This window comes from Nannobrachium achirus (genome assembly GCF_963921795.1).
Source record: "Nannobrachium achirus genome assembly, chromosome: 17".
NCBI classification, from domain to species: domain Eukaryota; kingdom Metazoa; phylum Chordata; class Actinopteri; order Myctophiformes; family Myctophidae; genus Nannobrachium; species Nannobrachium achirus.
The window spans coordinates 39,464,457-39,489,166 of NC_137824.1; the positions used below are offsets into that span (position 1 = coordinate 39,464,457).

A 24,710-nucleotide genomic window follows, 5' to 3' on the forward strand; every position below is an offset into this window, starting at 1 on the left:
CCTTCATATGAATATGGCAGACTCCTTGACCCTATCATGTCTGCTCACAAACTGTCATATTACTGTTATACATATTATACAGTAGCTCCCCAATTACCTCCCTACCTCAGTTGTGACTCTAGAGCATACATGGGCAACTGGTGGCCCAGGGGCCACATGCGGCCCCCACCTTCACTTAATGCGGCCCGCAGGTTAATACCGGAATACTGATATATTATTGATTTCAGCTGTTATAATTCCAAACATGACCTGCTTTAATTCCGTCAGTCTATATTAGTAGCGTAATGACTAGTATAGTAGTATTAAAATGTCTTCTTTTATGTCCAATGTATTTGTATTTAGGTTCATAAAGTTAACATGAGTATATAACTAAATGCGTTTGAAATTAAATCAAAATGTTACATTTCAGGATTCCAATTAAAAAATAAAACAAATAATTCAGGATTCAGGATGCGTTTTGAGCTTGTAGATCTGCTATTTTTGCTTCTTTTGTATGAGATACTAGAATGACAAAGTACATAGGACGTAGCAATATGCAATGTGGCCCTCTGGAGTGAAGGTGGAAATATAGTGGCCCTCGCCATCATCAAAGTTGCCCACCCCTGCACTAGAGTCTAGAGTCTAGACTCACTCCCACTTCACATTCCTTCCTAGTATCCCTTCTTGTCACCTACTTTTTTGATAGATATTAAGATTATGCAGAAGTAGAGTATGTTGTTTAGATAGCATGTTGTTAAGACAGATTTGATTCTTGTATCTGACAGGCATCTGGTTACAAAATGAAACCAAAACAACAAAGAGTTAAGTTTTATCTGACTTCCAGACAAATCCCCACTAAACAACAATTACAACATTACAAAAACATTCATTTTAGTGAATGTGACCTGCAATGACTTGTGGGCACACAGAAGGAGAGAATGAGGGTTAATGACGAATGAGGCAAGAAAGTAACATGCTGACTACTAAAGAAAATACAATAGTGTTTTATTTGCAAATTAAAAGGCACAGACAGTTTAATTTCATTGTAACATTTGACAATAATTATTACAAAGTGTAGCATACAGTCTGAGTCCAGTAGATTAGTATCATTGTTGCTGTTATGCTTTATCACATAAATGAATGCTTTATAAGCATACCGGTAGATTCATTACAATTGGCAGTCAAAGCAAAAGTAAAACAACACAGTAGCAGCTTATATTGGCATTTATGTTAAAGCTTAGATTAAATGATCAGTGGTGAAAAGCAACTAAGTACATTTACTTAAGTACTGTACTTAAGTACAATTTTGAGATATTTGTACTTTATTTGAGTATTTCCGATTTCCAAAACCTTTACTTCTACTCCACTACATCTCGTAACACTACAATTATTTGAAAGGTTTAGTTACAAGCTACTTTGTAGATATAAATTATAATACTATAAAACATACATAGGCTATTTGAAAATAGCCGATCTGCTATTTTGGTACTTTAAGAACATTTTGATGCCAACACTTCCGGACTTTTACTTGTAACAGAGTATTTCTATATTGCACTAATATTGATACTTTTACCTAAGTAAAAAGTCTGAGTACTTTTTCCACCACTGTACATGATAGAATTGATGATAAAGTGTCATGAATATTTCTGTTCATGAAGCTAAAAGAAATATGACTTCTGATAGATCTGGAAAGATTAGGTGACGAAGGAAGTCTGGTCGAGTTCTCTCACTCATCTGAAAAAAAGAGCCACAGAAACATGATTATTTGTATACTACTGTATTAGCCATTAATATGAAGAACAAATTGCAGTGCATAGTTTTTAAAGGTAAACTGAAATGCTCACCAGCTTCACTGAAGGGCTTCAGCTGCATCATCTTGTGGAAAGTCATCATGCGACGTGGGCCGGCTACACAGGAGAAATAAACAGAACACATGGATAATGTGGATAACCCTTAGTGTGGTCATTCATGGCTGCTGTATACAATACATACAACAATATACTTTTAAAATATATGTTCCTTTAGGGTGGGTCTAAATGGACCCATACAAGTCTGTAACTATGACAGTGTACAAATGGAACCAAATGAAACCTGACGGGTCCATTTGGTTCCATTTGTACACTGTCAGAGTACAAGTCGAGAAATGTAACATTTTGAGAAACACTGCTTTAGCGGTACTGTATACTGTGTATCGAATATGCTATATATGCTATATATGCTATATATTTAATATGCTGACTCTCTACCTCTGTTACAGTCGGGTCTGCCACGGATGCGGGTATGAGCGACCTCAGTGCCGCTCTTGTCCACACACCAGCAGTACCCAGTGCTGTGCCAGCACTGCATCGGCTTGTAGTTGCCAAGCTCATCACACTGGGGTTTGAAGGACCCAGGCCACACGCTTCCACCTTGGGCGGCTGATTCCACCTGGCATTTAGTCTGGAGGACAGGGGCTGAGGGATGGAGAGTGTTGGAAGACAGGTTAACATCATTTTCTGTTGGAGATTATACTGTTGGCAGTGCCATGTTGATTGGCTATGTGGGTTTCCATCACAATGTAGGGCCTTTTACCTTTCTGAGTGGGGGTTGCAGGGGCCTGCTGGGCCATCTGGAAGATCAGCCAGTGACGCATCCAGGATTCAAAGCCCTGTGGAAAACAATGTGTTTATTATACACACACATAATAAGAACATCGGACACAGGCGCGCGCGTGTGTGTGTGTGTGTGTGTGTGTGTGTGTGTGTGTGTACAGTACATGCACGTTACCTTCCACTCGCTCTCCTCCATCTGTTGCTTCAGGCTCTGCAGGTTGGCCAGGAATGTCTCATTGAACTGGGGTAGCTGGGAGTTCTGGTGAGACACACAAGTTGTGTTAATCCACTACAAAGACAATCTACAAGTACAGGAGAATAATTATGTTGATGCAATGAGGGCATCCACTGACCACTAGCATGATGGACTCACCTGCATGAGATCCTTCACCTGCTCCAGGTTCTGGTGGCATAGTAAAAAAATATATTACAAATATTAGATTGAAAATGACCAATCATACTTTAGTATAGTGGTTCTCAAACTTTTCAAGTCGCGACCCCCAAAATAATCATATTTTAACTGGGACCCCCCCCCCCCCACCCTGACAAGCACTAAGAGTTGAGGAATTACATTTTGTAGAACACTGTTCTATTGTGAAAACAGCAGATCCACAACCCCTCGCGTTGCGAGGCGTTGTGAGCAAGTAGATCGTCTATTTTCACAATTTCTGCCACTAATATTTAACAATTTGGCCAATGTTTAATTTGTCATTTTAGTGGCATTAAAAAGTCCTTAAATTGTCACTTTAGAAATGTGCATAAACCCTCTATACACTTAAACTTTTTGTTGGTTTGTTTACTGTTGACCCACAGGTTGAGAACCACTGCTTTAGCACAATATTCATTTAGAATGTATTATTTGACTTTATTTCAGCTTTAAAATTTGCTGCCACGTAGTGACAGTTCGATCAAAGTACCGTCATGGCTTTGTTGTCAGCCTCCTCCTCAGCGGATGCCTCCTCCTCAGTGAAGTCCATCATCATCGGCATGCTGTTCATAGGCATACGCATCTGGACAGCTGGCACTACTGGGGAGAATGGGAGGACATTGACAGACTAATCAGGGAATTTGAACACCAGACTGAAGGGTGGAGATCTCTCCTCTTGGTCTATCAATGTACCCGTAAAATCAACTAAACCGTTTCTGGACCACAGAAGTGTGACACAGCTCAAGAGGTAAGAAATGACGGCAATGATGACTGATGAATGATAGAATGTTAAGTTATCTTAATCTAGGACTAGATCAGAATGGAATGTACACAGTGGTTTTTCTACCACCACTATTTTATACAGTTCCAGTCTATACTGATGATTTTCTTTCCTACCAAGCCAAACTCAATTCGAGAGCTAGAATGACCAGTGACCTGGTGAATTAATGACATGGATTGAAGACCAGTATTTTACTGAACTGATATTCAGGACACGTTTGGCCTACATACAGTAGTCATCAAATGTCATCAACTTTTTGATATTTATTTCCAAATAAAAAATGTACGGTATATTCAAAGATTTGCAAAAATGTTCACGATTTGTATATTTTTTTATAGTTAAAGCATAAAATAATTGTTAAAGTGGTTAAAATCTAGAGTGAGTGGGTTAATATAACATTAATATTCCTTCCGATACTGCCCATCTTCCATAAACAAAACCATCTTTGTATTTGCCCCCCTGTACAATGTATTTTATTTCCTTACTCCGGGTTCGGGTGTTCTTCAGCTCTTTGTGCATGTTTTCACCGTTGGTCTGCAGTGTTTGGATCTGCTGCTTCTGGCTGAAGACCATGTAGGCAGTGAACACCTGGCTGGCCAGTAGCAGACAGGCCAGTGTGGTCAGCCCTGCTACCTTGAACGCACGTCTGTTGGAACCCCTAGACAGAGGAAAATGTGGAAATGATTGTCAATAAAAATAATTGGAAACATGTGGGGGGAAGGCAAGAAAACAGTTTATTGTAACAAAAGACTTTTATTAATCAGGACTTTTATTAATCGGGATGTCCCGATCGGATCGGGTGATCGGAGATGGGGAGTCGATCACAGGATTTTCAAGAGATCGGAATTGGAAGAAAAATATCTGGAAAACTCTTATTTTATATAAGGATAAGTTGATGAGCTTTATTTTGATTTTGTTTTGACCCAATACTGCACTAAATGAAAAAATAAACTATATCCTAGTTGGATAGAATGGTTACTGTCATTTAAATAAAAATAATAATAATAAAAAAAAACTTAAGGGACAACTAGGATGCGTTTTTTCTTTTCTTTTTCCTTAATGCATTGTCGAAAGATCGGATCGGGGAAAATTGTTATCGGCAGATACTCAAAATCAAATGATCGGAATCGGATCAGGAGCAAAAAAACGTGATCGGGATATCCCTGTTAAGTACATTTCAATTCAAATGTCTTACAATTATTGAAGTAAATTTTCACCCTTTGAATAACATCTAAAAAAGATTAGTTTAAAAAAATTGTCTTCAATCTCCAGGCCACTATTTTTTAATTTAAAACTTTGAACCCTAACCCTATTTTTTTTATTATTATTTTATTTAAGAATTAAAAAATTAAGCTTAGTTTACCTTATGTAATGTATATGTTAATATATTACTAAGAAAATGAAACTTTTGAATAAAACATGGAATATCTTATCATGTTTGATTGATAATTTCAGCGGTCTACCTGTATTTAGTTGTTTATGTAAATGTACGAAGCGTATCTCACCCTCTGGTTGTTTCTGGGAGGACAAGGGCCTCTTGGCTCCCTGCCAGGCTCCCGGTGGCCAGTGGTGCGGTCTCCTGAGATGTCTCCATGTTCTTCAAGCTCTTGTCAAGGTCCTCAATGTAACTAACTGGTCACTGTCTGATGGATCTATCTTATACGCTTGTAAATACGGAAGCCAGACAAGAAAAGTGAAGTGAAAGATGCAGACTCCGGGAAAGTCCCGAGTTCCACTGTAGGTGTTCTGGATTAGACTGAAAATAAATTAACAGGGCTGTCATTGGCTGACTGGAGCCATCATCACTTGTTGTTAGAGGCAGACATTCAGTGAATTTAATGAAATTGGCATTAAGCAGGCCTAACTTACAGACTTCTTTAAAAAGGATAAATATAAATAATAATGTATACATTGTTATAACCTGATAAAAGTTTTTTGTTCAACTTACTCTTTTTTTAATTTGTTTTGTTGTTTACTTACCGTGTATCCAAGCCTAAACAATCAAGCTGTACTACTCCACTGACTATGGGTTTATTATAATAAATCTTCTGATTTAATTGAATCACAAACTGAATATCTGTTTTTGGTATTATAATTACCAAAACTAATAACCTGTCAGATAAATCATAACTCAAAGTTACAACCTGTGACTTAATACAAATTAAGAAAATTTTACACATTTTAGAATGTTAATGTCACTGCTTTCTGACAGTAATTTGGGAATGTTATGATTTTGTACCTTTTTCTTTTAGATTAGAGCTTCATGAATGTACTTTTTGTAATAGACCTTTTTAGGTATAGAAAGGCCTAAACAGGGACTGGGGTAGCAAATTATCCATGGCTATAAACGATATACAATGCAACGGTTTCATGTTTTTACAACTTGATACATTGTTTTTTTTTTTTTTGTATTGTCCCTACCAAATAAACATTAATAAATGTAAATGTATCTCTGAGACGTGGAACAGTGAGATTAGTTTAAATAGAAGGTTGAGAAAAAGCACAATAGAACAACCGTTCTAGATGTGAAATATACTCTTTAAATGAGTTTCTCTTAATCAGAATCATCTTATACAGCTCAAGGAAGGTGTAAAATGTACAATGGCAATGACGACAGAATGATAAATGATAGATTTTATGTTAGTAATGGGATACTAATCCAAGACTAGATCGGTCTGGAATGTACTATTAGGTCATCCCTGACCTAAAAGAATGCATTAATGATGACTCAGATCACATTTATTTATTACATTTCCTGGAACAGCCATGTCCCCTTTGTTCTGCAGGGCGTTTCCCCAGTGGCGTCAGTTCAGCAAAAGCTAAGATATGGCAACATGACTGGTGTCTTGCATGCGCGCGAAGGCAGATGCCATACCTTGCCATACCCAAATGACGCCTCTGCGTTTCTCTATGAAAAAGATCAAACTAGAAAATTCTGAAAGCCATATGATTCTAGGATACAATTTCCTTTTGTCCAAAGTTACCTGAAACACTAATAGACAGACAAAAATAAATTACAAGTACTCTATTCATGATCATAATATTTGGTAGAGTAGACAAGTTCCTTTGAGATTTAGTAACCTGTACAACTGGCTTTAGACTAAATTACAAGGGACAGGCACAAAATGAAACCAAAACAAATACGTTTTGTGTAGAACAGACAAATCCTCACTAAACATAGTCGTTTTCAAGCCTTTAGAAAATCTTCCTTCTGCACAAAACGTCTTGCAAGAGCTCTTTACTTGTCATCTTTTAAGTGGAAGTGAGGGAAAAAAAATGGAGGAAGACAATGAGGTTAGCGAGGCAAGAACGTAAAACGGCCGACTACTGAAAAATACAGTGGTGTTTTATTTGCAAATTAAAAAGCACCGACAATATTAGTTACACTGTAAAAATTATTGACAACAATTACAAATCTTTATCATACAGTCCAGGAGATTAGTACCATTGTTGCTGTTATGCGTTATCACTTTAATTAATACTTTATATGAAGAGATTCGGTACCTATGTACAACAGTTGGCAGTGAGAGGATGTGAGAAGGAAACAATCTTGTCGACATAATGTACTGCACCTCCGTACAATGAAATGAAGTAAAAGAACAACACACGTCCACTCCCTTTAGTACAGTACAGACATTTCACACTGTGAGAAGGGACTGATGGCGAGTGTAAACCCACATTCAATAATTTAGGTTGATCAAGCGCTGCGCATTATGTACATTACAATGTCAGGAAATAAAACGAGGACCAACATGTGCATTGTTATTACGTCAGAACATCGTACAAAACTATTGCAAAAAGAGCAGCTTCTGTAATCAATGCTCGACATCTAGTTGCAGTGGTAAGACACGCCCGTGCGGTCTACAAGTCATACTGTTGGTTTTGCCTGGCATCGGTTCTGTTTTTTTCTCCCAAAGAGACAACTTAAAATCAACTGCTAGATGAAATGAAACACAGGACAAATCTTTGACAACTGCCCACCCCTTGCTGAAAACTGGTACCAACCAGATATTGTTTTTTTCTGTACATCCTGTTTGAAACTCTTGGACTGGGGTGTGTATTAAATGGATTTTTAGCTAGCTTATGTTTACCTTCACAGACTGTAGTAGAAGATCCATTTGTATGACTGTGCTTTCCGACGACGAGTATGTTGAGAAATGATGGTCACTCTAGAGTACTTTTTAAATATTGTGCTTTCAACGTTCATCCTGCGGGATCCTGCTGATTTAGCCATGAGAATGACTCTAGAGGAGGTTAAGACACTGACAAATTAACAAACCAGGCTATTGTACATCTGCGCCTGTGACACTTAAAAACTAAACCGAGCTGTAGTGTTTTGTGTCGTGGTACATTCTACAATAATGCAATGCATCACCAACAGCATCATAGAAAAGTTAAAACAAAAATTCTGGGTAAAAAAAAAAAAAAAAAGATCTACTTAAAAAAAAAAAAGAAAAAAAGAAGAACCCTCAAAAGTCCACATAATATTATATTGAAGATTCTGTCCTGGCACTTGTAAATGCGATAACTATATTCTAGCAAGGCCTATCAGCTACAACATGTAGCCTCAGTCAGCGATGCCCGCTAATCCCACACAATTCCTTTTTGACACCACAGGCACCTGTTGCTCAGGTCGTCTTGTCCATCAAGTGGCTAGTAATCTACAGTAGCTCCATTCATTCTGCATTGCCTGCTTAACTGTGCTCAGAACGTGACGAGTCATACAGTACATGTTGCAGTCGGAAACACAATTCATTGGCCGTGTGTTCAAGTGAGCTCGACCCCCACTCTGCAGGCTGACAGCCTCAGCCTTCGTTCTTCTGATTTTAAGATGAAGATTTTAGTTCATGTTGAAGGAGAGGTGTGATTGAGGAAAGTAGGAGATGCCATCACTGTGACAACATGGTACAATCCTGCACCAAGGCTTGCAAGTCCCTGGTTTGTACTGTGTAACAAAGAGAAGGGAGGGGAATGCGCTTACAAAAACGTCTCCGGACCAGTTATCACCTATGCAGCATTCCTCCTCACCCACTCTTCCTTCATCCATCCATCCATTTCATGAAGATCACACTATGCTAAGGTCGGTCAACCCGTGTTCAAATCTCCAACTTTGATCGATTCTCTTTAGATACTGATTCTCATTCTAGAACCAGCGGGGCGAATGCGTCCCACTTCATCTATCAAGAGAGTTCCCATTGTACTCTGTCACAAGCCCCCGAACCCCGACGGGAGGGCAGGGGGTTGAGCAGTGGTTCAGTGAGTCTGTGGAGCGCCGTGGTGCTGCTACCTGGTGTGAACCAGCTCCTCCCTGAGCCAGCTGGGCAGCGGCTGACCCATCCTGTACAGCAGCTTGGACAGCTCAATGTTGTGATCCCTGTAGTAATCCCTGAGGAACGCCTGGGACTGATCGGGGGGGAAACAAAGGAAGGAGATTGCACGTTTACAAATAAAACTGGTCTGGATTTTTTTATTCGAAAGCTGTCATCTTGTCTACCGGTCTACTACATGAGTCGCGCACAGATCATGCACTATGCGTGCACGTGCCCACGTTAAAAGGTAAGGACAATTTGGCAGGAAAACAGTTCAGCCTATGTTTAAAATAGCAGCATATGAGTTAAAATACAGTACATCTACAAATCGTTGTCGACAACAAATCGTTGTCTGCATTTAAAAAAGTAGAAGTTAACATTTTTTTCCATCTGAAACTCACTGGCCTAAAAGATTCTTCTGTGATGAACAAGTAAAAAAATAATTTTTTTGCACTGCACCCATGCTTTACCCCCCCATTTGTTTGCCTCAATTCAAAACAATCCATATGATTTATATGGTAAAATAAACAGTGAACTTAGAGTTTAAGCATCTGGCAAGAGAAAGCACTGTACTGTCCAGAAATTATGTACTGTAAAAACAGTAAAAACGCCTAAAGCTATTTCAGTGTTTAATGCGATATACTGTAGATATACTGTAGAAAAGTACAAACGCAAACATTTACCATAGAATTGTTTGGAATTGAGACAGAGTCAATGTATGATGATGATTTGTTAAGTTACAATCTATATTAGTATTGTTTTTTAAACCAAATATCAACTAGTGAAAATAGCTGATCTACAATCACACAACGCCTCTTGTGTGCCTGTATATCTGCTATTTGCTAGTTTTGTGCAACAGTCTTGTATGATGAAGCAGGGCTTTACATTATGAAAAAAAAAACTTGGAGAAACAAGGTTTCTGCCCGACAATGATGAAATGATATGTGAGAGACATCGTACCTCAGCGTCCATGTCAGGGTACCTCCGTCCTTTACTCTTTCCCAAACACTTGGTCTTCCCTCCCTCTAGCAGTTGACACCAGAAGCCTTTCTTAGGGTCAAACCTGGAGATATTGGAGGGTCAAATTTAGCAATCAATGTAAATAACTTGTTTATATGCCTTCTCTGACACATTTGGCTTTATAAAACAATCATTTAACATAGACACTCACGCTAAGATCTTGTGATAGTTGACAGCGTTGGCCAGGCCTAGAAACTTCTGGATTTTATCCATGACTGAGGCCGGCTCAGTCTTCAACATCTGGCCATCGAGTACCAGCAACTAGAAGAGACAGAGAATTATAAAGAATTAGATATTCTTTATAGAACTTAACCAGTACAGAAAGGACGGACACACACACACACACACGCGCACACGCACACGCACACGCACACACACACACACACAATATACCTGTATACACATACACACTCCTTTGACTCCAACAAACCAAAATCGCACCCTTTCTTTTCAATCTATGAATTCAATACTGAACAAACTGACTAGACATGAAAACACACAGTGTTTTGTGTTCTGGGAGCGTGTTCAGAGCTCTGTGCTCTAAGAGTGTTCAGAAGCTTAGTGCTCAGTGGGTCTAAGAGCATTAAGAGTTCAGTACTCTGAATTTCTTTTTTAGAGTCGGTATTTCTGAACAACACAGCCCTCAGTGAGATCTGATGCTCTGGGAGTGAATTCACGAAGGCACCCCATGTCCTAGGCTCACAAAGAAAGTGAGTGAAAAAGCTTACAGCTTACAAATACAGTACCTGGCTAGAGTGGTAGTGGTTGAGCCAGCGCTCCATATGGATGGCGTACCAACCCGGTACCAGGCAGCGGTTCTGGAGCACCCGCAGTTTGATGGGAGTGTTGTGGCCCGCTGTGATGACGTTGTGGAAGGAGTACTTCAAGGCCACTGGGTCATCGTGGGCTCGCTGGTGCTGTGGGACAGGAAGGACAGTGTTGCAGTGGTGGTGTCTGACACTGGACGGATGCGTCGCTAGATTTCAACATTACATTTAACGTATACAACAGGCATCGGGATAACAGTCTGAATTGCTATACACTTAAAACATAAACGTTTCTTTTCAGACAGTGCTATATGCAAGAGCAGCGGCTACGGTAAGGTCAGTGATAATTATTATGGATAATTATGGATGTGCATGCTTGACGGTACACAATAGTGTTTAGTGCTCTTTTATAAATATAAGGATGTTAGAGTTGAGCATTCTTGACAAAACACAATGCTATGCCAAAGTTCATAATTTGTGTTTTTATTTTTGAGAGCACTCACTTGAAGGTAAATTAAAATGGCCTACTTATCAGTTCTTGTATTCTGTATTCAAGCAGCAAATTTGACTAATAGTGAAGTGAAGTGAATCACAAATTTCTGTTATTCAGAATTCAGGGTTGAAATGGTCTAACTGCTAACTAACAGTACAAAATACCAGATCTACGCTGCGCTGTGAGCTTGTATATCTGCTATTTTTCAATAGTTAAAGCACAAAATAATGTGTAATAATGCGTTCCCAGTCTAAAGGCCCTTTTCCACCGGCAGCGATAACGATGACGATAGCCATAAAATATCACAGCGATAATTATGCCTTCACATTGATGTCCGATAAAGTTATCGGACATCAATGTGAAGAGGCGCTAATTAACAGCCGCTCGCTCAGAGCGCACCTCGAGCTGTTTGTCAGAGACCCAGTTCCATATCACTGTGATCTTAACCACATCGTTGTTGATCCTAACGATGTAGTTGTCGGCTATCGTTGTCTTTATCGGTGTTGGGTGGATGCTGCCGATCCACTTCAATTGAAAACCCACTTTTTTAAATCGTTATCGTTATCGCTGCCGGTGGAAAAGAGCCTTAAATGGGTTTAACCCGCTCCCCCCATGAAGAACATTCATGGCGTGCCCGCAGTGAATCCTTGTACCCAGTGCATCATAATACAAGTTTTTCACAAAAGTAACTCGGACCAGGCTGCAGAGAAGATGGCAGACCTCCATTGTTGACAGTAATTCACGTGACTTCAGCAGTAGAAGGTTAAATCACATGATGAACAATAGTTCCCTTTAAGCAAGAAAGAGGCCATGCAGTTGCTCAATATTGATTCATTTCATACTTTCAATAGTGTGTTATGTTGGATCATAATAAAACCACCAACGCGTTGGTATCCTCAACACTCCTTAACTAACAGCACCCTCTGGTGCCTGGATAATTGTGCAGCCTCTTTTCTTGTCAACAATATTCTGAGCATACATTTCAAATCGTTGTCGACATTATGTAGACCAATTTACTTCCATTGTCAAGTACAATGTGCAATTTCAAATAATATCTCCCTTGACAGATTATAAATAAATTAGATTGTCATTTATATTCCCACCGTAGTGGTATGCAATTTGGATGGCGCTTAGTCGACAGGCTTTAAACCTGCTTCTTTCTGCGTGCCTGCCTTGTTTTCAAGTGCTGTAGAAAATATTGCATTTGTTGTAAAACTATTCTTTAGATGAAGCAGCTGAGCAGCTTCCAAGTCGCTCCATATTACAGAGCCACCACCAGACAGTTTTTAAATAATACTTCATGGTGACATATCTCAATAGACAGTTCAGCAGTCCATCATTAACTCCTATACTGCGGCGGTATTCTTGAGCTCAATGAGATCCAAGATAAAGATCAATGATTCTGAGCCTTTAACTGATGTTCTGAGCTACACAATAAGGCAGGATGTATTCATTAGAGATGCGCTTTCATCCTCAATAACCCTGGCTAACCTTGGATTGAATAGATCTAATACTTGCCAGTAATGCGTGCCTCATTTCATTTCTGACTATTTCATCGGGTCTTCATATTTTCTTTCTCAGCAATTTAATTTGCTGTTGTGATACAGACTAACTCTGAAATTCTGCCACTCACTGGAGAATTAAAATCTTTGTATTTCTGTTTTATAGCCTCCAAATTACACTATATTATCTTGTCTTACATCCAAGTTTTTTTGTAATAACTACAACAAATGGAATAAATAAGAGACACCAGCTTGAAAGTGGTAAAAGAAATCAGGACAGGACATCGGCTGCATAGTTAGTTACCAATAGCCTACTGATGTCAAGTAAAAAAAAAAGTGTCAGATATGTGCGTCAGGCCCTATTGGAGACGCACCTGGTACCAGGAATAGGCCCTGTCTGCTGGATTGATCAGGATGGTGACGATCTTGGCTTTGGGCAGAAGAGCTGCAGCCCGCTCTGCAGCCACCTCAGAGTCAAAGTAGTTGGCACTCTTCTCAAAGTAGTAGTCTGAACTGGTGTTGGAGGGCAGGGGGAAGTATTCCATATACCTGGTAGAATCCAATACAAACACAGAAAGGCATTACAGACTGATACAATTTGTTCTTGAGCATTTCTTTCTTTCTTCTTTTTTTACTGCACACCCTTTCTTTCTTCAGTCGGTGACTTTTAACTCATTCAATACCAATGATGAGACATGACAGATTTCTTTATTTCATTTAATTCACACTAGGCAGGTGTTTATCGGTTCAAAAGGTTCTTGTTTTGACCGGAAACCGGTTCAAACCGAGTATGAAAGAAAACAGATCTGCATTGGGTCCCAGGTTAAACTTGAGTTTGTAGCCGTGGAGCACTTGGTCACGTTAGCATGGATTTTCTTTTTGATCGGATCGTGCACGATGGACACGCGGCGAGTCCGGCGACCACTTTAAAACGTAAGAAAAATGAAAAATAAACAGGATAGTTTGGTTAAATATTCCAGGAATAAATGAGTTAATGTGCCATGAAGGTTGTGATGGTATTCAGATTTCATTTCAGATCAAAACTAGACAAAGTGCTTCCCACAACTTGAACCAGAGAGGATGGAACAAATATAATTGCGACCGAATTAAGCCCATATCTAACAGGACTTCAAATGGGAATGACCATACAGTATATGGAGGAAGACAGCCCATATCTGTGTGGCTGGTTCTACAGACGGGGATCTCCATATATGGGCATAAAAGGGATTGTATGTAGGATGTCAGATGTCATAGACGTCACAGGGCTTTCACATAACGAATAACAGAGTAAGCATGTTTGGGCGCTCTCTGATGATCGATGGTTACCGCCTGAAGACATCAAATTTTCCCTTGCCAAGGTTACATTCACCAAACGTGAATGGAGGAGAAGCATCGTTAAATGTAATTATAATCATTGTATATATATTTTTTACCAGTCAATCCCTCTGTGATAGTTGTGTCCATTGAAGAACTGGATCTCCTCAAAGGTCTCCTTGCTGGGGTAATTACTGGTCAGGTCAGGATGCATGCCCAGGAACAGGTAGAGGGCTGTTGTCCCTGGAAAATGAGACAGAGATGGACACATGTATCAACGAGTGGAGGAGGGTTAAGGTGCCAGGTGGGGAAAAATAGGTAAAGAGCAAGAGATATAAGAGACATAATGATGATATCTCTTTAAATGACAATATAGCAAACTTTTGTAAATCTTTGCTTCTAGGGGAGTCCCTGGAACAAAAATATTTTGAGATGGGGTCTGTGGTCAAATACATATATTTCTAGGGTTCTTGACAATAAAAAAAGTTTGAGCACCACTGACATACTGTAGAAACATGTCTAACAGGTTTTTCAGAAAACCGTAGAAGACATTTTTAGGTATTTTACAGGCTTAAATGGATTAAAAAAAATGCCTCAAAGAAGCAGACTCTAAATTATTTTCATCCTGTTGCCAGGAGGGGGTGCTGCTGCTCCGTCTCACCTGTCTTCTGAGGACCAATGACAAGCAGCTTGGGAAAGCGGTCACATGTTTTCTCTTTGGACCAAATGTCCTTGTGCCTTTTGTCCTCACAGGGATCCTATAACCACAAAACAAAAAAAAGGAGATGAAAATGTTGAAATAATGAAACACAAAAATGTAAACCATCAGAGGATTTCAGGAGGGCAACCAATAATTTACTCTTCTTTTTCTCCCTTTCAATCCCAACAGACCAGATTGTAAACAAACGTGTATTTCCGGGAGATTTTCACAACATAGAACAAAGTGTCCAGAAGAACATTAGCCATGACTAGTTTGTCAACTAAATTATTATATATTTCTAATAGTCAATAAATATCATTAAGTGTCTTCCAGAAATAAGGTTAATGAACTGTTCCAATGCGACGCTGTCGTTGTCATCTACCCAGAATTAAATGGTTGGTTGTGGTGATGTCATTGATTTGGTCTAAATAGCCATCATGCCAATCCCCCTCATGTAGTCCCTGTCAATGTTGCCCCCTACTGGTTGGTCTTGAGGAGAACATAGATAGACCATAGACTATTGGTTCTCAACCTGGGGGTCTCCAAATCATTTGGGGTGGGGGGTCCCCAGATGATCAACTTAATGTGCATCATTGTTTGTTTTCTCACTCAACAGTAAACAAACCAACATAAAGTTAAGTGTATAAAGGGTATCTGCACATTTCTAAAGTGACTATTTAAGGACTTTTTAATACCTCTAAAATTACAAATTAAACATTGGCCAAATTGTCAAAAGGCAGAAATTGTGAAAATAGCTGATCTACATGCTCACAACGCCTCGCAACGCAAAGCGTTGTGAGCATGTAGATTGGCTATTTTCACAATAGAACCGTGTTATACAAAATGTAATGCCTCAACTCAGTTAGTGCTCGTCAGGGTGGGGGGGTCCCCAGTTAAAATATGATTATTTGGGGGGTTGCGGACTGAAAAGGTTGACAACCATGTGTCTCCTTCCACATTGCGATGTCACCGGAGGCTTTAGTATGTATCAGCACAGTCAAAGCAAAAGAATGAGCAACATTTGTTAAAGGCTGAGGATACACTGCAGAGTTTGTTCTCAAACAATCCCCAAATATTTATCTTCATCTCGTCAAAATAAACATACATAAAATGTCACATTATAATTTGGTTTTTCATGGAAATCAAAACAGAGACTTAGCCATTTTAATTGAAAGCATGCTATGTAAATATTGTTCAACAAGACTGTGTAAGCATACGGTTAAGCCAGACATGTATACATCCCAGTGGGGATGTATACATCCCAGTGGGGATATGTGTAGATAAATTATATTGAATGTACGCAAATAAATTAATTATGTGTGTAACAAAATGTTACCAATCCCATAGCCTGGAAGAACGATTGCTCTGCTACTGTCTCGTTTTTCGTTAGCCCAACCAAGGATTGCGCATTCTTATAAGATCCAAACTTTGTGTTTCTCCACTGGCATTTAGTCACGTTGCGTTTGTTTACACTCACTGTCGTCGCACAGCTGTGAGCGTCATTGCTGTCATTTTGCACACACCGGTGTCCTGTGCGTAAGTAGCAGATCTACAAGTTTACAACCCGTCGCAAAGCAACACGCTGTGGGCTTGTAGAGCTGTGCTTTTCCCTTAATAGGACAGAGGCAGGCAGCTTTTTCTTTTTGTTGTAGCCTACTGTGTTTAGCAGCACTCACTTTTGAAGTAATTGTAAACGCTGAGTATGTGAGTTCACGGTTCCACAGCAGATTAGTTATTTAATGCAAAAACCCAGTGAACCGATTAATAACTGTATAGGACCGAACCATTGACCGATTCAGGCGATATTTTGACCAATCCAGGTAAGCGCGCATCGATGCAGTCGCATCGTTAATGTTAAAACCGATAATCCATTCATATCGATAATTTCCAACACCCCTACTAAACAACATGTTGCGGGTTCGAGTCCCGTTCCCGACGACCTTTGCTGCGTATCACTCCCCATCTCTCTCCCCATTTCCTGTCAATCTACTGTCCCATTTTTTTTTTTATTTCTCCCTTTTTTCCTGACTATATCTACTGCATAGTACTGTGTTCTATCCGGCTGTCATTCAATGTTATATGAGATGCTTCAATGGTTTCCTATGGAAATAAGCTTAAGTCTTTTCTAGGATCTCCTTTTAGTAGACCTTGTACCAGTGAACTGCACCGTCATGAAACTGTACCTAAATAAAAGTCTTCAATCAATCTTCAATCAATAAAGGGCACAAAAGCCTAAAAACTAATCATACAAAATTTTAAAAACACACACACACACACACACACACACACACACACACACACACACACACACACACACACACACACACACACACACACACACACACACACACACACACACACACACACACACACACACACACACCTCGCAATATAGAATTACCATAAAAAAAAAGAAGCTGTGACATGGTGATATTTCTGGGGGTCTCACCTGCCAGAGGGGGTCTCTCTCGGAGGGGAAGAGGCTGAAATACTTGTGGGCCAGCTGGATGGGAGGCAGGGTCTGCAGCTTCAGGTTGGTCCACGTCTGGACAAACTTCACCAGACTCTTAAAGGTGTACAGGCCCAGGCGGTCGTTCCCATAGTTGGACAGGTGGGTCATGAAGATGCTGATCTGAGGACAGGACGGAAAGGTGGAGCATGAAGTAAGGCAGTGGTTCTCAACATGTGGGTCGGGATCCCCAGGAGGGTCCCCACATTTTTTTGAGCGGTCCCCAGATGATTAGCTTAAATGTGCAACAGTGTTTTCTCTCTCAACAATAAACAAACCACCATGAAGTTTAAGTATATACTGGGTTTATGCACATTTCTAAAGTGACAATTTAAGGACTTTTTAATAACTCTAAAATGACAAATTAAACATTAGCCAAATTGTCAAATATTAGACAGAAATTGTGAAAATAGCCGATCTACATGCTCACATGCTCCCCAGTTAAAGTATGATTTTTTGGGGGTTGCGGCCTTTTCATGTCAAGGACCCCCTAATTGACTCTTATTAGCCCGCGGACTCCCATTTGAAAAGATACGCCAGGGACCCGCATAAGATTTTGACATGCATTAATAAGCTACAGACCCCCATTTAATGGCATTTCTCTCTGAGACCCCAATGTAAATAGTAAAATCTATGTTAATTTAACTCAACAAATGGAACCTAACGGGTCCATTTGGTTTCATTTGTACACACAAACCCATAAGAGTCAATTTGGTTCATGACTATCTATCATTTAGCTGGGGACGCCCCCTGGTACTCCCTCAAGGACCCCTGGGGGTCCCCGACCCACTTTGAGAACCAATTTTTGCCTACAAGGACACTATCTTGCGCAAAACAGGGACGCCAAGTTAAAAGTGGTTAAAGTGAATGCGACGGGAACTTCACACCCAGGTGTATGTTCGTTTAACGTACGGGATTGAGGAGCACAGTGAGGAACAGTTCTCCCCCGTTGATGAGCTTGTCCAGTTCATTGGGACTGCCGGGGTAGTCTTTGTAGAAGATGGTGTGCGTGAAGAGACCGCATGTCTGCCTGGGCAGCACCTGAAATATGAACACAGAAATACAGATCAACAAAGTGCACACATACTAGGGATGGGATGATATGAGAATGTCATATCACTTTGACATTATGATTATTGTGACAAAATAAATCGCGATTTATGATGTTATCGTGATAATCAAAATCCATTATCCTGGGGCGGAACATTTGCCAAAAAATTGCAGATCTACAAGCTCACAGTTGTGAGCTTGTAGATTGTCTATTATTTGGCAAAGACATTTAATAGAGTGAAAAAAAAGACTATCAAGTACATATATTATAAGTAACTTTTATCACTTATAGAGGGTTTAAGTGGTACCGGATATGCAGCTCGGCAAATAAAAGGTGAATTGATCCCAGTGCATGACGGAGGACGATATCACGATAAATAAAATCTCCACGATACGATTATCATGAGTGTTTTTGATCACAATAAAATCGCTTATCGTACCATCCATAACAAACACACACACTCACACACTCACACACTCACACACTCACACACTCACACACTCACACACACACACACACACACACACACACACAGCTGAATACAGAGCAGTCAATACCCAAGCCGATCCCACACACATCGTTTGCTTTCAATAACGGTCATATTATGCTGCTCATCTAGCCAAGGCAAACCTCTTATCCACTCTGAGTCTATATGGAAATTCATGGAAATGCGTTTACAGTTTGGAGCGTCTGGGGAACTGAATATCAATCATGGGTAAGCAGTGGAGACTGTCCAAACTGTTGTCCTTGAGATAGAGATTCTGAATGAAGAAACGCAGCCACTACAAAGGACCTGGACTGAGGCCTCATTATTCCCTATCAGTACAGAAGGTCATGGTGAAAGCCTGAGGAAATATTTCAATGTTTTACATTCTCTTGTTTTTGAAGTGAGCTTTAGTTAACTTGTGAAATGTTTGATATGACCTCAAAAACTAGCCTAGTAAACGACCAACTTCCGTTCTCCAGGAGGATTCTTGCGAGAAACAAATGAAATGGTTTCCGGAAGAGGGCGGGTACGAGGCTACTCAAAAACAATGCTTTAAGAGAGGCAAAATAAAACAGTTTTCGTCAACTATTAAAATGTATGAGAATGAACATTCCCCAGGTACTGTATCCTAAAGCTTTGTTTAGGTGTGTGTGTTTGAGGGGGAGGGGCATTAGGTTACACAAGCGCTGCCAAGCTAAACAAAAGCCACCATTTTCACAATGTTGACATTTCAGTGATTGGCTTTGTACAAGCATTTGCCATCTTCTTGCCAGCATTGTTTGTCAGTCATCATTGTGGTACTGAAGTCACACAATTACATGTGACAGGGCTGTTTGATACCATGCGGTTGACTAAACTACTATGGGAGATGATGACAGCTTTCTTGAGGCCTTGGTTATTGCCACATTGATGTAAATACAAGCAAAATGTGTCACAGTAGCTCGGGAGGGGGTGGGTCAAAGGTAGGACGATTGAAAATGATTGACACCAACAATGAGATATTGTGAAAAACTATTGTGATTTGTCAGAAATGGACAGATAGAGAATGGATTGTGGACGGCTGCAGGAGTTGGAGGGGAGAGTGAGCAAAAGAGAAGAACAAAACTATAAGCTGAAACAAGAAAGCACAGAAGAGGAAACTAGACCAGCCAGAGCAGCAAGACACAGTGGTGTAAAGTAACTAAGGGATATTTTGGTAATTTTATCATCTAATCAGGCCTTTGTGAGCACCCTGGACAGTTTTTAATTTGCTTCATTCAGTATTTAGATATTTGATATTCATTTCATCAGACATTCCCCGCCCAGGGCCCCTTCCTGTACAAACCCATTGTAGCTTCAAACTCCATTTTAACCATGATTAAGTCATTGAAAACACCCATTCTTTTTTCTGGTCACTCATACTACCCTCCAAATACGTGAGCTGGTCGTGTTTTTTGGATAACATTTTTCATTAAAAAAAGAAAAGAAAAAAAAGGAAAATGGAGAAAATGTAATAAAATACAAAATGGTATGATTCTGTACCAAAGAATACACCTTCATGCTGTCACTAATCACATGACTCCGCTCCACAATCACCCGGTGCCAATTTACATAGTACAATGTTGAAAATTGGTGGTTTTCTCCTTTAAATAAAACATTTGAGTACTTTTCCCACCACTGGCAGTAAGACATATATATTGCAGTGTGTGGTTTCCTTACGCTGATGCCACTGTGGATGAAACCCCGTCGGAAGCGGGCAGGCTTCAGGTGGGGGTATTCCTCTGTGCTGGTCACCTTGATGCCCCACACCTTCTTCCAGGCGTCGTACAGCTGCAGATGAACAGGGTACACCCCGGAATGATGGGGAGCCACCGCATAGCCCATGTTGGTCGGGATGCCATGCTCCTGGTGATAGTCAGAGAATATTATCAGAACAAGGTCAAATCTGTGGGGTTTATGGGGTGATTGTTGAGTCAGAAATGCAAGGAGAAGATCTATCACATGTAGGAAGACAGGCTTGTGATGCAGAAGGGAGAAATCTTCAGAGAGCACGCAGTAGTGTGTCTGGGGGCACTGAAAATTACATTAATTCCCTGAAAATGTCACTACACTTAAACAACACTGAACCAAAGTACAAATTATTATGATTTATGTTTTACCCAAACCTATGATAGATCTCCCCCTGGCGTCAATGAGCTGCATGCTAAATGCCTAAACTGGGAATCGATTCCACTGGCCTTCAAACACTAGGGCGAGTGCATCGATGCCTGCTGACTCACCATGGCAAACCTCTTGTTGAGCAGCATCTGCTCGGCCAGCACAGACTGGTTGTGGAAGAGGTGAGGCTGCATGTGGCTCCACATGTGGGGGAACCACCAGAACTCCTTCACGTAGGACAGCAGCAGGTCGTCTCCCAGGTCCTCCTCGTCCGAACCTTCAGGTACACAGGCCAGCAGTTAATAGACAGTTAATAATGTTAATTTTTAATGGTGTAATGCTGTAAAGCAGTATGACTACGACTGCCACTTATTTACCAAATTTAGTTTGTCTTGTCTGACCACCATGTATGTTTCAATACCACAACTATGAAGTCCATTTGTCTATCATGTCGATTTATTTCCACTGTAAGGCTGGGCAATATATCGAAAATGTATCGATATCGAGGAATCATCATGCAAGGTATACATATCGACGAAGACGGCTTGAAATTAGGTATTGTTGTATGTGTCAAATTAATTAACAGACACACTGTGCACACACGTAGCAGTCCAACCAGGTGTGGTTATTTCAATAAAATCATTGTTGGAAAATGGAAAGGCGGCGTTTAATTTCTTTATTATACTAGCCCTTACCCGTTCAAAGATATGAGCTCCAAAATGATGTGCAGTGTGTGGGTTATGGGATGTGCACTGTGCATACAGTATATGAGGGATGGAAAGTAACTTTAACTGGTGCTTGCATGATAATATGTAGGAGCATCAATGTAAGAAATACCCGTTTCGTTTAATGGCCCCCCCCCCCCACCCCTAGATGCAGAATAGATTAGCCTCAAGCTAGATGCAGAATAGATAGTAGCTACACCATAAAAATGCTAATATACAGCATACGATTTGTGAAAGTGACAAACGGGCTTCACAGTTATGTTAGGTGTGTTCATATGCTAATTGTGATGCGATTTCAGATCAATTGCTCCAGCCACTGAGGAGAAACGCTGTTTCAGACAGACAGACAGACAGACAGACAGACAGACAGACAGACAGACAGACAGACAGACAGACAGACAGACAGACAGACAGACAGACAGACAGACAGACAGACAGACAGACAGACAGACAGACAGACAGACAGACAGACAGACAGACAGACAGACAGACAGACAGACAGACAGACAGACAGACAGACAGACAGACAGACAGACAGACAGACAGACAGACAGACAGACAGACAGACAGACAGACAGACAGACAGACAGACAGACAGACAGACAGACAGACAGACAGACAGACAGACAGACAGACAGACAGACAGACAGACAGACAGACAGACAGACAGACAGACAGACAGACAGACAGACAGACAGACAGACAGACAGACAGACAGACAGACAGACAGACAGACAGACAGACAGACAGACAGACAGACAGACAGACAGACAGACAGACAGACAGACAGACAGACAGACAGACAGACAGACAGACAGACAGACAGACAGACAGACAGACAGACAGACAGACAGACAGACAGACAGACAGACAGACAGACAGACAGACAGACAGACAGACAGACAGACAGACAGACAGACAGACAGACAGACAGACAGACAGACAGACAGACAGACAGACAGACAGACAGACAGACAGACAGACAGACAGACAGACAGACAGACAGACAGACAGACAGACAGACAGACAGACAGACAGACAGACAGACAGACAGACAGACAGACAGACACTCACTCACTCACTCACTCACTCACTCACTCACTCACTCACTCACTCAGACATTCGCAAAATTATAGTATAGATGTGTACTGTGCAGTGTGCATGCATGGATATGCTATTCAATATCTGGGTTAGACAGGCAGTGGACCTAAAGCTGACTGACAGACTGACAGCCGGTGGAGGTTTTGATAGTAACTGCGACCTGACGGTCACAACAACATAATCAAATATCGAAGGTTTTCCTCATATCGCCCAGCCTTACTGTAAAGCATGTTCAGGGGGGGGGGGGGGGGGGGGGGGTAGAAGTGAATAGAGAGAATAGAGAACAGAAGTAAATGTAGGATGGAATCGGGTTCAGATGAGAGTGAGACACAAGAACGAGATAGGAGATTGAGATAGAATGAGTGATGGCTAAAGAAAAGAAAATAGAGAGCATGTGAAAACTTGTTCTTCAACTACAGATGTACGGGTGCTATCACAATCGGTTTGGTGCCATGCTTTTTATCTGTGCTGAGACTGAATAAACAGGGGGCTCTCAAAAAAGGCCACAACATTTTACCGGCATGGAAGAATTTCCCAGAGAAGCCCAGGTTGAAGGTGAAGTTGGGTACATTAGTACGAAGCTCCTTCTGCGTCTCAAGTAGAGCCTGAGTCAGAGAACACAGTAAACAAGTAAGTCAACACACATATATACAGTATATATAGTATACAGTAAACGTCCATGATTATGCAATGCTTAGATAGCATGGTATTTAGACTGATGCTAGGTTCAGTGTGCACCTGGTATCCTTTAGTGCAGTGGTTCTCAAACTTTGACATTTGAAGGTCTCCCCTAAACTTTGACAGTGTACAAATGGAACCAAATGAACCCGTTCATCATTTGGTTCCATTTGTACACTGTCAAAGTTACAGACTTGTAAGGGCCAATTTTGACCCCCATAAAGTACCCTAGAGAGTCCCTGAAATCCACTTTGAGATGATTATTTTGATAGTATATTGTTTAGACTGGGCTAGGTCCATAGTTGACATGTGATCCTACTTTAAGAGGCACTACACTGTCTCTCTGCTTTTGATGTGTTTACCTTGCTTTATTGTAAGTCGCTCTGGATAAGAGCTATATGCCTAAATTGTAAACGGGCACGTTAATGAGAACGCACACCCTCCCACAGGCACGTTCACACTTTGTGTGGCATTTGTGTGGATGTGCATGTACGTGCGCAATCAACACATTTCTATTCTGGACGTTTCTTTTGGAGCGCCACGTCAACATTGACCCCCAAGTTGCTTCAGTCGCTCTCCTCCGTTGTTTTTTGATTCTTTGCTCTCCTCTGATTTGGGTGTTTGTTTCATTTGACTGGATGATAATCCACACACGCACACACACACACTCTCTCGCTCCCCTCCCTCAGGCTGCGATTCATTCTTCCAAGCATTTGTGCTGCCTGCCAGTGAGAAATCCTTGATGCCTCTTTCCCCAAGTTTCTCTCTACCCCCTGCCTGCATGTGAGGAGGAGGGGGGGGGGGGGGGGGGGGGGGGGGGGTCTGTTCCACTCAAGAGGGGGACGCAAGAAGGAGTTCTCATTCTTTGTATGTCTCGAGGCACATTGAAATATTCATGGCCACTGAGCTTCTGTGACAGTATGAGCACTGGAGTCTGTCTGCTTTGAGGCATCCTGGGACGGAACCATTCAGGAAGAAAGAGACTGGTTTTAAAACCCATTTAGGCCTAGAAATGATTGAATGCTTTAACCAGTGAAAAATAGCAGATATACAAGCTCGCAGCGCGGCACTCGGTGCCGCGCTTGTAGATCTGCTATTTTTGAAAAAGTCGTGAAAATGTGTGCAAATCTTTGAATATAT

General features: G+C 40.8%; 2 protein-coding genes across 3 annotated transcripts in view; both read right to left on the reverse strand.

Moving 5' to 3' along the window:
• Positions 1-967: 967 nt before the first annotated feature.
• cd74a (CD74 molecule, major histocompatibility complex, class II invariant chain a) lies at positions 968-5,424 on the reverse strand. Of its 2 annotated transcripts, none has more exons than XM_080745711.1 (9): positions 5,284-5,424; positions 4,264-4,436; positions 3,488-3,594; positions 2,944-2,973; positions 2,746-2,829; positions 2,551-2,626; positions 2,226-2,432; positions 1,824-1,886; positions 968-1,713 (listed from the first exon to the last, which is right to left on the reverse strand). In XM_080745711.1, exons 1-9 carry the CDS (start codon positions 5,370-5,372, stop codon positions 1,706-1,708), a joined length of 837 nt encoding a protein of 278 aa, XP_080601837.1. In that variant the 5' UTR covers positions 5,373-5,424; the 3' UTR covers positions 968-1,705. The 2 variants fall into 2 exon arrangements, with proteins under 2 accessions (XP_080601837.1, XP_080601836.1); XM_080745710.1 differs by having other exon boundaries at positions 3,488-3,597.
• A 1,742-nt stretch (positions 5,425-7,166) lies between these two features.
• The window catches only part of LOC308302167 (bifunctional heparan sulfate N-deacetylase/N-sulfotransferase 1-like), a 79,691-nt gene continuing 62,147 nt past the window's right edge, over positions 7,167-24,710 (reverse strand). The window contains exons 5-16 of the mRNA XM_080746394.1: positions 23,410-23,497; positions 21,189-21,343; positions 20,629-20,814; positions 18,305-18,433; positions 17,333-17,515; positions 14,845-14,941; positions 14,303-14,426; positions 13,244-13,418; positions 10,854-11,024; positions 10,259-10,368; positions 10,048-10,150; positions 7,167-9,181 (exon numbers count right to left, since the gene is read on the reverse strand). Of these exons, the coding sequence (XP_080602520.1) occupies positions 9,062-9,181; positions 10,048-10,150; positions 10,259-10,368; positions 10,854-11,024; positions 13,244-13,418; positions 14,303-14,426; positions 14,845-14,941; positions 17,333-17,515; positions 18,305-18,433; positions 20,629-20,814; positions 21,189-21,343; positions 23,410-23,497 (1,641 nt within the window). The 3' untranslated portion in view covers positions 7,167-9,061. The remainder of the gene's footprint in view (positions 9,182-10,047; positions 10,151-10,258; positions 10,369-10,853; positions 11,025-13,243; positions 13,419-14,302; positions 14,427-14,844; positions 14,942-17,332; positions 17,516-18,304; positions 18,434-20,628; positions 20,815-21,188; positions 21,344-23,409; positions 23,498-24,710) is intronic.